The following is a 17,305-nucleotide window of genomic DNA, read 5'->3' as shown; positions in this document are numbered from 1 at the left end:
CAGATGGGCACAGTTTTGCTCAAACCACAAGTCTCCAGGAAGGAAGAGCTCCAGGTACAAGGTCAGTTACCACTGGTTTAGAAGACTGATGTATAGCATCAAAAGCAGCACTGATTTGAAGAAACTATGCAGAAAGGCACTAGGTCAGAAAGTAATCTAAATGAACACTTCTACCCATTTCCAAACTAGACAACCTGGACACATTGTAGAGAAAAATAAGTCATGTAATTGCAGAGCAAAAACACCTTTATTTAACAGATTCATCCTAAACTTGGGTAAAGATAACTTCTCCACTCGACACTATGCCTGATGTGCTTGGAGAGCTCCCATCTGCTGCAACATCTCTTCCTGAGGAAGAATAAGAGAACCATGTCCAGAAGCCAGTCAAATGAACAGACAGTGTCAAGGTAGTCTACCTACTTCTTCTGGCACACGTCGGTTCACAGGAGTCTTGTGCAGTTGGAAGACATACAGCTGTACTGCAGTGGATGTAGAGCTGAGGGAAAACAAAAAAGCAGTCAAACCCATTTCATGTACAGAAGCATAAAGAGAACTCAAGCCCTTACCGTCTCATGCATTGGAGCCATAGAGTCTGGATCCACGAACGTGAACATCTTCAGGACAAAGCGTCTGTAGTGGGTAGGGTATGCAAGTCCAGACATCCCATTAACTGGCATCAGCTTGGTCAAATAGCGGTCATCCTTATAGGGACACCTTTGGATTACACAAGGTCATCACTTCCTGTTCAATACAGTCACTGGTTTACACAAGCAGAAGACCTGTGAAGAGCTTACCCATTCACCAGAAGGTCCCACTGGGGAAGGCTGTAGGGGTTAGGGGAAGCAGTCGCCCAGCAGCCTCCCAAAACCAGGACAATATTTGGATCAGTTCTTCCCACAATGTGCACTTCAACATACACTGGTTCCCTCAGTACCTTAGTCACAGGGTAGTCAGCAGCACTGTAGTATGAGGTATAGGCTACTTCATCTGTTGGGTGGCAGAGGGGGGAATCAAATCCTGTTCAGACCAGTCACAATTCAGACTGCATGTTAATATCCAGACAGGAGTTTCTCACCTTCCACACACCCCTTTGCAACACAGTGACCATTTCCTAGTCTTAGTTCTACTTGGAGTGGTCCAGAAGCAACAATGGAAGGAGGATCAGCATTGGCTGAAGGGTCAATAGCCAGAGTGGCCAAGCTAACACCTGAATATTTACACTGGAAGTAAAGCCTACAAAGGAAACAGTAGATCAGTAAAAGCCTTAAAGAATCCTCTGTCATTAGTTTTAGTTATCTTACTCATAGTGAGTGTCTCTGGTGATTGCTCCTCGGGGTCCAACCCCAACTTCATAGGAAGAGAGCATCCTGTTTTCATAGACCACATAGCCACCTTGTACCTGGACAGAGGTGAATAGCAGAGCTCACACTTTCTATACATCTTAAAATTGAACACCATCTATTTGGGAACAATTAAACACAAACCATCATGGTTGTCCCACAAGCAGTTACAGGAAACTGGTATATAGCAAAGGCTGTATTCGAGTCAACAGGACTACAGGGTCCAGTGTTTCCTCCCAACATGCTGATGGACTCCAGGCTTATCCTGGGAACTGTTGCATCTCTGGCCACCACCAGCACAAACTGGCCATCAAGGGTACACTGGACAGTCACTGGCAATACCAAAGAGAAAGGAGTCAGTTAATCATTTTTACCACAAATCAAAAGTCAGATAGAACTCCAATCTTACCCAGCTTCCCATAATAGCACTGTTGACCATCAAAACAGCAGTTTATAATGGTGCACTGATCACTGTTGATGCCAGGTTCTCCACAAGGAACCCTTTCATAGTCTTGCACTTGGCATTTTGCAACCTGACCAGACATCTGTGGCTGCAAAGTAGGCTTCCCAGGAAGCTGAGGAGCTTGAGGTGGCATTTTCACAGCTTGCAGAGATGCAGGAGTACTGCTAACATAGTTAAAGACCAGAAAAAGCCCCACAAGTGCTAAACTTACCCTTGTATTTGCCATTGCTCCCAAACTGCACACACCACTATTGAGACAGTCAACAACAGTGGCCTTTTATTGTGTCTTTCTTCCTAATTGTATCTGGAGTCTCCGCCTACTCAACTAGTCATTAATAGTGTTCCAGCCGTGTCTTGTTAGCTGCGTTAATCACTGCATTCATTTTACTTGGTCGGAAAATTTCCTATATTAGCATGGAATTTGAAAAACAAGTAAACATTATCTTCTTGTCTCACTTTAAGTGATCTTAAACAGACCTAAGATTTCCTTGAAGAAATATGTTAATCAGTGGAATCTTGGAGAGTTGATTACCACATTTTTTGATGTTTTTGTTCTGTCCTTAGGAAATTATTGGTTGTTGTTTACAAAAAGGGAAAAAAGTCTTATATAAGTAATTATTCCCTGGGGTTTCAGTCATTACTGTTATTTCTTCTGATTAATTCATTTTCAATCTCCGTAGCATTAGTCATGCATATATGACCAGCAAACTTCCTTAGACTAAATGGTGTTTTCAGCCAAACCGGTATAGTTGTTTTAAAAATTTAAATCATCTAACGGATTGCTAGATTAGTAAAAATATATATCTAATTTCACCCCCATTAAAACATGACTAACTTAATTTCATCAGTTGAAAATGTTTATTTTAAAATTTTAATATTTGAGTCAATTAAAAAAAATTTTTTTTGTAAATAATCAACCAGTATTTAAAAAATCAACAAGTTATTTTTTCCACTGTAAACCTGAAAGTTTTAGCAAAGAATGCATCAAGCTGCACTTCAATTAGCCGCCATACACGGGATATATTACATTTCAATTTCAGTTGCAATGTTTCTTAGGAAATAGACATGCAAAAAAAAAAAAAAAAAAAAAACAGTTCTTAAAATGCAATCATTCATCTTGTGGAAATTGCTGATTCTTGAACTGAGAGTGTGCAGCGTAGAAGCTCATGTCCATCAACACATCCTTCCTTGAGTGTAGGATGAGATGTCTACAGCAGCGTTTATTGGGTTTTTCCAAGTTGACCGGGAAACACTAGATGAGTAGGATTGGTTAGAGATTGGCTTTCATTTTTTTTTTCTTTCTTTCTTTTTAACATTTTTTTCCCAGTGCGCTTATTGGGTGAGACTTATTCAAAGTGACTTACCATCATGACAAGCTACAATATAACTGAGCAGTGGTTTAGCTCAAGCACCCAACAGTGGCAGCTTGGTGGTATTGGGATTTGATCTCGTAACCTTCTGATAAAGTTAAAGACAAAGATATTATCCAAAGATAATTTAAATAATAATAATTCCTCAGTGTGGTTTCACACAAAGTACAGTTGACCGTAGGATTGGTTTCATCTTGCTTAAGATGAAAGAGCATTTAGCTGCTTTCTTTAACATCTGCCTCACAGTTTTTCCACCACCTGACTAGTCAACATTCCCACAGCGGTGACTAATAAATGTATAGCTCAATTCGTCTATGCACACCATAACTTGTACCTATGAATACATAACCTTGTCCAAAGTCATATCTGTGGTTCTTTTCCAATACTTGATAAGCTGAAACCAAGTTTAGATCAACAGATAGGCTACAGTCAGTATCATACATATTATTAAGCTCTACCATTGTGTTTAATGGTTTTCTAGCTCTTAGATAACCTAATGTTCTTCCTAAAGAAGACATGGTGTAGAGAAACACAGAGATATGAGAGAGAGAGAGAGAGAGAGAGAGAGAGAGAAGAGAGAGAGTTCTCCAACAAAGGGTTGTCAGACTGTATCAGTGTTATGCAGGATTTTTCATCTTCATAGAAGCACAATTCCCCGTGTTAACAGAACGAGAAGAAATATAGGTCTCCCTCTATCTAAACGAGAAATCAGTCATGTGAGGAGGAAGGAGGACAGCATGGCTCTCACAGGGATTTCAGTTTCTAAATAGTACATGCAATATCATAAAAAACATCAAATCTGCATCAGACTTTAAATGCTTCGGCAGCTATGAAAAGGTCGCAGCACATTTACATGGGTAGTGCTTCACGTCGCATGAAACAGTGCAGTATGAGTATTGCAGAAAAGACTCATAAGTCTTTTTCAGTTTGCACGCAATCCAGAAATCCTGCAGTCGTGTCACTGCGTCTCTGTTTTTTTTTAATAAAGATCAGAAGATTAGTGCAAACAAACAACTACGTAAATGAATTAAAATAGACGTTTTACGTGTAAATGACATGAAGAAATGTATGTTTAAAATAACAGGAGGCAGAAATAACCCAAACCCAGCTCTCTGAAGGACACGCACTTCTCGGTTTAATCAAGTGTGTGCTGAGTTGTGCGAGACAGTAGAGAAGTCTGACAGCTCTCTATTTTAATTCTGTAAAAGCAGCTTTGGCTGAAGTCTCCTCTCTTATGAAAGGTCTGAGCTCGGCTTCATTGATTGCACACTATGGGGTTTTTTTCTCTCCCTTTTCCCATTTAAGATTTTGGGTTTGACTAAAGGACCTGATGATTTTCAAAAAGAGCAATCAATCTTGTTTCTGCAGAATCACACCATGATTCTATATCAGGCGTGTCTGACTTTATGCCTGCATTCAACATGATTTAATAAGTCTTATTTATAATAAATAACCAAGGCCTTGCTGATTTAATTCAGTGTGCCACTCTCTGCATGGTTTTGTCCCCACATGGTCCTGAGATCTGATTTATTCTTCCTTCTTAACCCTTAATTGTGATGTGTGAAGCTGGGCGTAAACTGGCAGGGACTTTGACTAGGTAGGACACATTAGGAGGAAAGCGCTATCTACCCTCTTTTGCATACATGGCTCACAGATCACCATGATTGGCTAGTGTCACTGTGATTGACAGGAGAGAAAGAGTATTCCCCTCCCCTACTGGGAGCATGGCCAATTTTGCTCTCTTGGAGTTCCGGCCACGGATGGCTGTGACATCATCGGGATTCAAACTTGCGATTTTCCAACACTAGGGTGAACACTTTTCTGTTGTTGAGATATTATTCTGCTTTTTCAAATGAATGTTAATAGAGGGTTTTTTTTTTGCAATCATTGTTAAGGGACTGTTTTAGTAACTTGTGGCTGATTACATTCCTAAAACCTTCAGCCTTTAAACTTTACGTTTAAAACGTAACATTACTCTAATTTGCCTCATGCATGTTGGCGTACTTCAAAATACAGACTTAAGACTGCTTTACATTGTATGATTTATCACGATAAATCTGTAGGATTCCTTGGTCATGAGGTAAAATTGGTGGTCTCAGATCGCTTAATATGATGTCCTCGTCAGCGGTTGATTGAGTGCCTTTGCGAGCAAAGATGGATGACAAACGAGTTCTGGTAGTGTTGTAAATTTTGGATCAAAATCTTAGAATGTGAATGCTGCTCCGAGACATGTGTAAATATTCACCAATAGAAGCAATAACGCATCAGTGAAAATGTCATTAGAGAATATTAATTGTTTGATCTCACTTACAGTACACATGATTATTACCCATTATAGCTAACCGTCATATATCCACCGTGTTTCACGTACAAATATGTAACAGTCTTTATAAGCATCTTTTTAAAAAAAAAATCTGGACAATAAATAAGTGCTATTTATGGAAGCCTGTTTCTGCAAGTTTTAGAAAAAATTAAACCATTCTGAAATTCATGCAGTAAAGATAATTTTATATTTGATGTTCTCTTTAATTTTTTTGTACAAGGTGTGGGGACAGACTTCTATAGATATTAGATATTAATGATTGAAAATGCATTAAAGTGGTGTCTGAAAAAGTAATGGAAAATGTTGAATTCTGTATGTAAAATGCAGTCAAAGCCATAATTGAGACATCCTATGAAGCAGTCCTGTTAATATTTAATATATATATACATATATGTATATGTGTATGTGTGTGTGTGTGTGTGTGTGTGTGTGTGTGTGTATAACATAATTCCATGCATGCAGGTCAACTGAACCATTACTCTTAGGTACCATGTGTAGCTTTACACTTGCTAAGGATGCTAACAATTACACCTGAATAGTCAAGTGAAAGACTTTAAATGTAAATTTGAAAGCTTTAACCCATGTTTGTAATAGAGTATTGTGCAGTTTCAGAGGAAAAAAACGGCTTAGCTGCTGGACTTGACAGGTTTGAATCTCACCCTCATTTCTTGTCTGTCGCCTGGATTTTATTTTATTATTTTTTTTATAGCAGTTGCATTTTCACTGGCATGATGGGAAACCTGGGTACTGAGATGCTTATCAGAGTCGTATGAACTGCACTTGAGTAGAAAATAAATTGGTGGCAGACTTCACAGCTACCAGAAAATGTGTTTCACTCTATTATACCGATGGCAACTGTACTGTATGATCTAGATCTGATTTCTGGATAATACACCTAATTAGCATAATATATAGGAATAAGATAGGAGGCTGTAATTTGGGATTTTTTTTCTACTTAAACTGAGAGTATTACAGTAATTCATATCTCCTTGTTGACCTTCAGGTTTTATGAGCATCATCTCTAAATATGCACCACAGCGAGCTAATTTTACTGTAATGACCAAGCAAAGCATCATAATGGTATCGTAATTAAGAGGTCATGTGTGCCATTAGAGACCCAGTTAAAAGAAATTGCATAAAACCAGAAACACCTTTCAGGTTTTATAAGGCTTTATAAAATGTGCTTTAATGATTCCTTATTAAATTTACTATTAGGCGACTAAACATGGATAATCAGATTACCTTTGCCATGCCACAGCATAGGATAATGCTGTTTCTGCTCATTAATGGTTATACTACATATAATGGTAGTTATATCTTACCCACATGTTTCATAGGCTAACTTAACATCATTTACCACCTCAGATGAGAAGAAAATATAACAACAAAAGGACAATGTCCTTACCTATAAGATTTATAACATTAAAGAAAACGGGGAGTACTACAAGCACGGTGGCTTAGTGATTACACATTCGTCTGACACCTCCAGGGCTGGGGGATTCGAATCCCGCCTCTGCTCTGTGTGTGTGGAGTTTGCATGTTCTCCCCGTGCTTTGGGGGTTTCCTCCTGGTACTCCAGTCTCCTCCCCCAGTCAAAAGACACGCGTTGTAGGCTGATTGCCATTTCCAAATTGGGCGTAATGTGTGAATGTGTGTGCAGTTGGCTCCGGCTCGTGCCCCAAGTTCCCTGGGTTAGACTCCGTGACCCTGTGTAGGATAAACGGTATGGAAAATGGATGGACATTAATGAAAACAAAAGTTCTCAATAGCAAATATTTCATAAATAACATTTCATTCAGTGTTGTATTAAGCAGAATTAAAAACTTTAAGATAGATACTGTAGCAGAAAATGTTGCTCTACTGCTGGTACTGAGCCGGTGTTGGAAAAGTACTTTTTTTTTTTTAAAACAACTCTACCAATGTTTGCCCAACGTTGTATAGGGAGGACTGACACAGCCAACCAAAATGCAAGCTTGAGTCAAATAAAAAACATAATCTCCATTTTATTCAGTGCAAGTGTTCAAGCGCTTAAAGAGAGTTTGGATTCGATAGAAAAAATATCGATTTCATTCTAATTTATGTCATTATAATTTGACTCACCCTTGTGGGTGGGACATCAGGTTGCTATAACTTAGCTATATTAACCTTCTACTTTTGGCTGGCTAACTACATCTGCAATATACAAGGCCAAAAGTATGTACACCCCGACCATCACACCTACATGTGCTTGTTGAACATCCCATTCCAGATTTTCCTCTTATAATAAGCTCCATTCTTCTGAGAAGGCTTTCCACTAGATTTTGGAGCATGACTGTAGGGATGATCAGTAAAGCTCTACAAGAGCATTAGTGAGGTTGAGGTCAAGCACTGATGTTGTGATGGTGAGGGGGCTCCAGTTCTAGTTCCTCCCAAAGATGTTCAGTGGGGTTGACGTCAGGGTTCTGTGCAGGACATGTGAGTTCTTTCACGCCAAACTTTAAGGAGTTTGCTTTGTGCACAGGGGTACTGTCATGCTGGAACAGGTTTGAGCCTGTTAGTTCCAATGAAAAGAAATTGCATGTAATGCTAAAACATGCAAAGACGTTTTATACAATTGTGTGCCTCAAACCTTGTGGTAACAGTTTGAGAAAGAACCACATACGAGTGTGATGGTCAGGGGTGCACATACTTTTGACCATATAGTTTATGATAAGGGTGGAAATTGTGTGTATTTCATTTCTGTACAAGGATTAGCATAATAATTTGTGAATATGATGTCATGCTATATGTGGTGGGGTTTTTTTTTGTGATAAATCTGCAACCAATCACAAAAAAATACCACATTTTCACACCTTTCCTGTCCCATAGATATATAATTTAGCTAAATATATTGGCTAATTTGCTCATTGTATAACAATAAGTATGAAGAAAAGAAGAGATCACTTCTGAGGTAAATGTGTACAAAGTAGTCCCGTGACTGTGTATAGGCTGTGAAATCATAATTCTCGCGTTTTCCTGGGAAGAATAGTGTGTAGAGTGTACAAGTATACAAGTATATCGTTCTGTCAGAACGTTTAAAAAGAAAATCAATCAGTCAAACAAACAAACAAACAAACAAAAAAGGAGTTGAATGATTATGAAGAAACACTTCAGCGCCCCCTTTCGCGCCTTTTTCGACTCGCGCGCGCTTCAGCTCGAGACTTCTGTGCGCGAGCTCCGTCACACAGCTGCACGAGACCCGCACACACACACACACACACACGCACGCACGGACGCACGCGCGCGCACACACACACATACACAGCAGTGAGGTACGGAGTTAGCTCTCTGGCTAACCACGGCGCTTTTTTGGCTCCTCTTACCGTTTCCGTAAAGAAAAATCACACAAAAAAAGAAAACACACCTCTTTACCTCAGAGACGGTTGATTTCTTTCCAGTTTGATGCCACACAGGTGTAGGAACACCTTTTTATTTCAAAGTTTGTTTTATTTCTTTCTCCTCTCAGAAACCCCGCGAACGGATGTGAAGGTGCCAAAGTGAAGCTGCTTTTTTTTTGTTTATCTACTTCTTCTTCACCACCGTCATCAGTTATACTTTTTTTTATGGGTCTTGTCTTTTCTTTAATTTTTTTGGGAGGTCCCGTGTCAGCTTTACTGAAGTGGAAACACAAATATTAATTTTTTAAAATTTATTTTTAATTTTTTTTGGTTGGTGTTTTATTTTTAAATAGTGAAATGGATGTGAGATTTTATCCTCCTCCTCCTCCATCAGCAACAGATCCATCCAGACTGGGACCATCACATTATTCAGACTCCTCATACTGCAATAAGGTAAAGAAAAAAAAAAATCCTAATGTCTGATCAATATCTGATTGATGTTTTTATAGCCCTTCTTGTGGTGTTTAAAAGAAAAACGTTTTTCAAAGTTTCTGAGCTCACTTTGGAGGTGCACTTGTAGTCCAGGATGCATGCTGACGTCATAAAACACTGTATTTTAATAAAAAATTAGAGATTAAAACTAATTCCCTCCCTCTTATTACAACTGTAACACGTGTACGTCACTTCGTACCGATGAGGTTAAAATATAAAAAATGTGGATTTCGAGGTAAAAATAATACTTATTATATAACACTGATTTAATAAAGACATAAACATATCTGTCGTATTGTTGTTATTATTATTATTATTATTATTATTATTATTATTTAAATATTTAATATTTAACTTCGAATACTTCGTTACGATATCGTAACACATGACATCACATTATTAAAAAATATATATTATTGTGTATTTGTGCATTTCGATAAAAAGTTGTACTAACCTAAACCTGGAGTAGCCTTGTTGTTTGTTGATTTGTTTATTTTTGTTGCTAACTCTAAACGGCTAGTACGATATTGATGATATTGCGATATTCTGAAACAGTATGGTAATATACCGTAGTATCGCCTCAGGATGTATACGTTTATCATTAAACATGTTGTTTTGTCGATAACGTGTTTGTCCTAAAGCGTTAAAACAGTTTTATTGGATTAAAATGACACTAATAAGAACGACCACCATGGGGAGACGTGACGTCATATTCTGTCATGTAGTGGTGGGCCACATTCTGTAGTAGCCGAATAAATATCGCTAACTAAATATAAGATAATTACACTCGAATCAACGTAACAAAAAAAAAAAAAACGTTGACCAGCTACAGGAAATGGAAGCTTGTCTACTATGACAAGTATCAAAATATTGCGTTTTTTTTCCCCACGATATGACAGTATTCTTAATATCATCTAAGAACGGCATCACCGATGTACAAGTTCATCGTTAAACACTTTTTGTTTTGACGTTAAATTCGTAAATCATAAATTGAGGCGCGATCGCTATATTTACTGGATTAAAATGGCACTAATATGAGTGACTACCAGGGGGAGACGTGACACGTATCAAAACCGTGACGCAATAAAAATGTTGTTTGTAACATCTAACGTCAGTTTCGTATGAGTAGAAGAGCTGAAGAACGTTATTGCGAACTCGCTCTCATGTCGTACGTTTTCGTTTTTGTTTTTGTTTAACGCAAGAACGACGACAGAAAATCGCTAATCGTTCGGAAAACACGTTAAAAAGAATCAGCGACGCGTCGAAGTAGCTCGTTGTTCATCGGGGAAAAGACAGAAGGAAGGAAATTCATTAATAATACCAACGTAAATAGAAATAAGTGAACTTTAAATGAATATTTTATGTTGACGATTATATTATGTTAATATTTTGGCTTTATTTATATCGATGGATTGCATTTCTATAAACATTTAACGTGAAAATATACACTATAATAATGAAATAAAATCAGATATATAAAGCAGATGTTTGCGCTACGCCTGCACACGGATGAGTTTATTAGGTTTATGGTAAACAAATGTAATTATTTATTTAATAATGTATGAATTATGTTAATTTACGGTTAACGCTGACACCTGGTTATATTTGAATGTTTTACGTATAAAACTTTGGCACAAGCTCGTAATCTCAGAGGAGCTGCACAGCAATGTGGTGTGGTGCTATAATGATGGTGCTCTGTGTGGGTGTGTGTGTGTGTGTGTTTGAATAAGTAGGGGGGGTAGGGTTACTCCGGGGTGATGCAGTGGGGGTTGGGGGTTTTGCTTTATTCTCTCCATTGCCTCGTGATTCGTTGCCGTTGCTCTCGTATCCACGGCGTATAAACGGGACGTCTGCGCCGACGTATGCTCACGTGCGTGCTTCACGTCTCCGTGCGAAAGTGTTTCTGTAGCCATTACGTTTTTAGACGTTTTTTTTGAGGCTGGTGTGTAAAGGTGCTGGATTTAAAAACTCTCAGAGAGATGAGAGACGATGTACTGCTGAGAGAAAGAGAGGAGGGGGAAAGAGCTTGGGAAGGAGAAATAGAGAGTAAAAAGAGAGAGAAAGAAAGGGGGGGGGGAGAGGGAAAGCGAGAGAGAGACAGAGAGAGGACAGAAGTGCTTTAGGAAGGAGAAATAGAAAAAAGAGAGAGAGAGAGATGGGGATAGATGGGGAAGAGAGAGATAAGAGCTTAGGAAGGAGAAATAGAAAAAGAGAGAGAGAAAGAAAAGGGAGAGACGTGACTAAAGAGAGAAGAACAGTACAATTCAGAGAGAGGGGGAGAAGAGCTTGGGAAGGAGAAATGGAGAGAGAGAGAGAGAGAGAGAGCAGAAGGGCTTAGGAAAGAGAGAGAGAAAGAAAAGGAGGGAAATGACTGAAGAGAGAACGAGAGAACAGAGTACAATTCATAGAGAGAGGGAAGGGGGAATAGAAGAGCTTGGGAAAGATAGAGTGGGGGAGAGAGAGGCAGAGAGAAAGGAGAAATAGAGAGAAAAATAGGAAGAGAGAGAGGATAGAGTTAGGAAAGTGGAAAAAGGGAGGGAGGTGAATGGAGTGGGAAAAGAATGGAGAATTCAGAGAGAGAGTGAGTGAATAACAGAGTGAGAGAGAAGTGAACAGAAGAGCTTAGGAAAGAGAAATAGAGAGAAAAAGAGTGAGAAAGAAATGGGGAGAGTTATGAAAGATGAAGAAGAATGGAGAAAGGGGATAGAGGGAACAAAAGTAAGTGCAGAGAAAATCATAACGTTAGGAGAGAGAAAGAAGGAATACATTAGGAGAAGGAGAGGAAAGTGAGAGAGAGAATGAAAGGTCAGGAGTGTGAGACAGATGGAGAGAGAGAACGAGGGATAGGGTAATAAAGAGAGTGAGAGTTGTCATCAGTATAAATAGGGGAGAGAGAGAATGGAAAGAGTACATAGAGGGAGCAAAAGAACAAAACGAGAGAGTAAGGAGAGAAACAAAATCGGAAGGAGAGAGAAAGAAATGAGAGATAATGAGCGAGAGAACAGGGGAGGGTAACGGAGAGAAAAAGAGGGAAAGTGAGGGGAAAATAGAGTGAAAATTCAGGAAGTAGATAAAGAAGGCAAGTGACAGAGATGGAGAGAAAGAAAGATTGAGATGAATGTAGAGAAATGGAAAGAACGAGAGAGGTGAAGCGTAGGTAGAGGGGTAACAGAAGGAATGAGAGATGGAGAGAGAGTAGAGAGAAGGAATAGACGTAAGAGCGCTAGTTAGCATTAGTTAGCGCTAGTTAGCATTAGTTAGCACTAGTTAACATTAGTTAGCACTAGTTAGCATTAGTTAGCGCTAGTTAACATTAGTTAGCACTAGTTAGCATTAGTTAGCGCTAGTTAGTGTAATCAGTAGCTAGCTGTTTTTTTTGTTTCCAGCAACACCGTGTTTTGGTTGCCTAGCAACAGGAGTTCTCAGGACTTATCTGTAGCTAATTTGCGTTTAACGTAAGACGATATATTCTAGCTCCATGTTCCACATAACGCTATGCTTTACGCAACTATTTACGTTACGTAACCGCGGTGCATTATGGGTCATACAGTCTCAACAGTGTTGTAGCGGAACCGAGAACACAGAGTCTTCCTGAACTCTACTCTGATTTATTTCATTCCTCGTTATCTCTCCCTTTCTCTCTCTCTCTCTCTCTCTCTCTCTCTCTCTCTCTCTCTCTCTCTCTCTCTCTCTCGAGTTCTCCCACTCTCCCTTCTCTCTCTCTCCATCTCTCTCTTTCCCTCTCTCTCTCGAGTTCTCCCACTCTCTCTCTCTCCATCTCTGTCTCCCTCTCTCTCCATCTTTCTCTCGACCTCTCTCCATCTCTCTCTCCCTCCATCTCTCTCTCTCTCCATCTCTCTCTCCCTCTCTCTCTTTCTCCATCTCTCTCTCCCTCTCTCTCTCCATCTCTCTCTCCATCTCTCTCTCCACCTCTCTCTCCCTCTCTCTCTCTCTCCATCTCTCTCTCTCCATCTCTCTCGCTCCATCTCTCTCTCTCCATCTCCCTCTCTCTCTCTCCATCTCTCTCTCTCCATCTCCCTCTCTCTCTCTCTCCATCTCTCTCTCTCTATCTCCCTCTCTCTCTCTCGATCCTCTCTTTCTCTCCCACTCTCTCCCTCTCTCCATCTCTCTCCCTCTTTTTCTCTCCCTCTCTCTCTCCATCTCTTTCTTGATCTCTCTCCCTCCCTCTCTTTCTCTCACCCTCTTTCTGTCCCACTCTCTGACCCTCTCTCTCTCACTTCCTCTCTCTCCCTCACTCTCCCCTCTCTCTCCCTCTCTATCTCTACCTCTCTCTCTCCCTCTCTCTCTCTCTCTCTCTCTCTCTCTCTGTCGTAATGGAATTGAAAGAGTCTGATGTTATAGCGAGCTAATGCAGTTGTTAGCTCTGAGTGTGAGTCACGCTGTTGTACAACGCAGAGCGATTAGTGTCGGCCTTACCGCTTCTGCGTTGCTTAGCAACAGAAACGCGAGGTGTTGGAAATTAGCACGTAAATGAAATGAAAGTTTGTAAATATTTTTTTATATTTGTTAGTAAATATTTCCAGACAAACAGTAAATGGGAACTAATCACGCGCAGGAACTAAAGTTGTGGTTCGGAAAACTGAGGAACCGTCGGACCACACGCGCTGTAGGATCGGCCTGAGGAATCGCTGGAGATCTTTCGGATTGGTCACTTCTCTACAGCGTCATTTACATACGCTCACCGGTCGCTTTGAGGTGTGTTGGCGTGAACGCAGGGTCGTAATGCACCAGAGGTCATATGGTACAGCGTCAGTAATCACTGGTCAGTGTGTGTGACCCCAGTTACAGTAAAGGACTCGAATTGTCATCAGTACCAGTTTTTTGTGCAGCTCACGAAAAAAAAAACTCCCAACTCCAAACTGACAAAAAGTGATGATTGTAGTAACATCAGAGAGAGAGAGAGAGAGAGTGTGAGAGAGGGAGCGAGAGAGAGAGAGAGCCTGACAGAGAGATGGTGTGAGAGAGGGAGAGAAAGAGACAGAGAGAGAGATAGTACGCATCTCTCTAAACGACTCAGAGGTCAAATTCCTGCAAATTCCTGCAGATCAACTGGACCTGCTGTCCCCCAGAGTTCAGGGTCTACAGCAGAACCTGGACCTGCTGTCCCCCAGAGTTCAGGGTCTACAGCAGAACCTGGACCTGCTGTCCCCCAGTGTTCAGGGTCTACAGCAGAACCTGGACCTGCTGTCCCCCAGTGTTCAGGGTCTACAGTAGAACCTGGACCTGCTGCAGCAGTACTGTCAGACCTGGGCCCTGACACTCAGCCTCAACAAGACCAAAGCTATTCTTTTTCAAAAAAGATCCAGATGTCAAGGAAACACTTCACACAAAATAGAAAACTGTAAAGAATACAATAGAATACAGTTAATTAGGATTGAAAATGAATTCCACTGGAGATATATATATATATATGAATATGAGAGAGATGTAGTGTGACTGCACTGCTGTTGGTTGATCAGGTCAGTGCTGCTGATAAACAGTGATGATGATAGAGATGTATAGAGATGTAGAGAGAGATAGAGAGAGAGAGAGAGAGAGATGTACTGTGTCTGCACTGCTGTTGGATGATCAGGTCAGTGCTGCTGATAAACAGTGATGATGACATGTCGCTTCTCTCCCACTTTATTTTTCCACTTCTGCATTTAGAGTATCGATTGTGTCCTGTCTAATCTCTGTCTAATCTCACTCTTAAACCTGAGCGGAGATCAGAGAACACGTCCATCACGTTTTCTTTTCATGCTGACGGTTGTTCAGAACGATCCGGGTGTTTCCCTTTCACTCGTTTATATTCGCTTATTTACAAACTAGAAACACGCCGAGGTGTGAATAAATAAATAATAAACACTGTGTGTGTGTGCTGCTACAGGAAAATAATCAACACCTTCTGACCAATCAGAATCCAGCATTCAGCAGCGCTGCGGTGTAAACAATAATAATAATATGTTCTGCTGTATCTGATTGGTCAGAAGGAGTGGATTAATGTTCTCTTGCAGCCGGTTAGAAGGATTAGAGAACGCTCAGGTGAGCAGGTCAAGCTGTGATGAACTCACCTGTAACATGAATGTTGGAGAAGGAGAAAAGCACAAGAACACCAGCATGACTGAAACCTACATGAGGACTGAACATGAGGTAGAACCACAGCTTCAGGTAGAGGAAAGGAAGGAACGAATGAAGGTTGGAAGGAACGAAGGAAGGGGGGAAAGGAGGAACGAAGGAAGGAAGGATTGAAGGAACGAATGAAGGACAGTAGGAAGGAAGAAAGGAAGGAAGGAACGAAGAATAGATGGAAGGAAGGAAGGAGGGAATGAAATGAAGGATTAACGAATGAAGGGAGGAAGGAGAAATAATATGTTTGTTTTATTATCTACTACAGATTCTTTTTTGCTTGAGAACATAAACAGCACTTTCTGAAGGTGATTTCTGTGAAGTGATGTGTGTGTGTGAGAAAGAGAGAGGGGTGTGTGTGTGTTACTGTACACTGCATACTGCTCGTCCTGCTGAAGACTTTTCCTGTGTCAATAGCTAAAGTCAACATCACTATGGCTCCACACACACACACACACACACACACACACACACACACACACACACACACACACACACACGGGCGGGTCGTCGTAAGCGTGAACTGTTTGCTCAGGTTGTGATCTTTGTCCTGTGAGTATAAATAAACGCACCTCAGCTCGATAGCGTTAATTGAGCGTACACAACATGTAAAGCTGTTGATTACATTTCTACTACAGTGTGCGCTCGTACTGACGCCTTACTGTTACTATAGCAACGGCAACAGAAAGGCTGCTTCATCACACCACCCTGTTGTTGATTATTTCCTTCTAACGGCACAACACGCACGATGCGATGGGGTTTTATTGCTTGCACAAGTGTTCAATGATGTTCTTCTGTAATGTTTTAGACCGTGTTGTAGCGGAAATCGCAACTTTTACACACGGGCATGTGTCGCGTTTCGCATCACGCCGATCTCCACTCGCGTCCAGAGACGCGCTCTTTAGCTCAGTTCGGATCGGATTAGTTTATCAGTGGGACGTCTGTAATCGTTTTGTTTACTCTCACATCTCCTCTCGCATCCACACAGCAATAATAACTTGGTCACGTGACTGTGCTCCGTTCACAACATGGCGGCCCACGTGGAAGTTCTAGCAACGATTTCAAAGTGTACGAGACGCCCCGGGAAGCGTTTAATACCTGATACGAGACTAAATACGCAGAGTAGACGAAGGCAGACATCTGTTTTTTTCTTCTTCTTCATCTGCGTAGAAAAACCAATGGCCGATCCGGATGGAGCAAAAATACAGAGTACAGAGTAGCTTACAGAGTAGCTTCCTGTGAAACAGGAAATGATTTAAAACCACCCAGATTTTACAAAGTGCAGTTTTTGGTGTGCTGCGAGAGCGGCGTGGTGGCGTTGGAGCGTCCATCCGTTCCGGCGCGAGACCATTTTTCCTCCGTTCTAATTAGCGTCGCGTCTCTCTTCCTCCACAGAAGCCAGGAGATCAGCTCATTAAGGAGCAGAACATAATGATGATAAAATGTGGACATGTGCTGGGTGGTGTTTTGGCTGGAGGAGCGAGCTTTTTTATCTGCCCTGCCATACACACACACACACACACACACACCACACACATGCGCACGCTGGCACAAATCTCCAATCTTTCCATTAGTTTTTTAGGCAGCTTGTGTTTTTAAATTTATTTATTTTTTGTTTTTGTTTTTTTTCCCTCTCCTCCACATATGAGCGATTGATGATGAGTCTCTCAGTCCGAGACAAACATCTAAACAGATGGCTGCTGTGGAAACCCGTCCAGAATCACTTAATTGTTTGGTCTAATCTCGCTACCAAAACATATTGCCACCGTTTTCGCATAAAAAGTCGTGCGAGGGGAAAAAAAAACTGGTGAGAGGAAAGCGTTCTTCTTCTTCTT

General features: G+C 40.7%; 2 protein-coding genes across 4 annotated transcripts in view; one reads left to right on the top strand and one right to left on the bottom strand.

Annotated features, from left to right (window-relative positions):
• Window positions 1-228: 228 nt before the first annotated feature.
• On the bottom strand, window positions 229-2,039 carry LOC108278048 (zona pellucida sperm-binding protein 4). Its single transcript, XM_017491173.3, has 8 exons — window positions 1,750-2,039; window positions 1,485-1,672; window positions 1,302-1,399; window positions 1,076-1,233; window positions 795-987; window positions 567-714; window positions 421-496; window positions 229-348 (listed from the first exon to the last, which is right to left on the bottom strand). The coding sequence occupies exons 1-8, from the start codon at window positions 2,027-2,029 to the stop codon at window positions 266-268; spliced, it is 1,224 nt and encodes a 407-aa protein (XP_017346662.1). The 5' UTR covers window positions 2,030-2,039; the 3' UTR covers window positions 229-265.
• Window positions 2,040-8,717: 6,678 nt separating this feature from the next.
• tox (thymocyte selection-associated high mobility group box) overlaps window positions 8,718-17,305 on the top strand; it is a 65,209-nt gene continuing 56,621 nt past the window's right edge. For 2 of the 3 annotated variants that reach the window (XM_053687286.1, XM_017491154.3), the window contains exon 1: window positions 8,718-9,305. In XM_053687286.1, the coding sequence (XP_053543261.1) occupies window positions 9,210-9,305 (96 nt within the window). In that variant the 5' untranslated portion in view covers window positions 8,718-9,209. The remainder of the gene's footprint in view (window positions 9,306-17,305) is intronic. The other variant, XM_053687285.1, reaches the window with a different exon arrangement.

Source organism: Ictalurus punctatus, chromosome 17 (genome assembly GCF_001660625.3).
Source record: "Ictalurus punctatus breed USDA103 chromosome 17, Coco_2.0, whole genome shotgun sequence".
NCBI classification, from domain to species: Eukaryota; Metazoa; Chordata; class Actinopteri; order Siluriformes; family Ictaluridae; genus Ictalurus; species Ictalurus punctatus.
Note: the sequence above shows the minus strand (reverse complement) of the source record. Positions and strands in the feature narration are given on the sequence as shown.

Coding starts and splice junctions, on each gene's coding strand:
- LOC108278048 (XM_017491173.3), bottom strand. CDS start 2,029: ATGGCAAATACAAGGGTAAGTTTAGCACTTGTGGGGCTTTTTCTGGTC. Junction 1,234..1,301: donor ACCAGAGACACTCACTATGA/GTAAGATAACTA, acceptor TTTCCTTTGTAG/GCTTTACTTCCAGTGTAAAT. Junction 988..1,075: donor TGCAAAGGGGTGTGTGGAAG/GTGAGAAACTCC, acceptor GCCACCCAACAG/ATGAAGTAGCCTATACCTCA.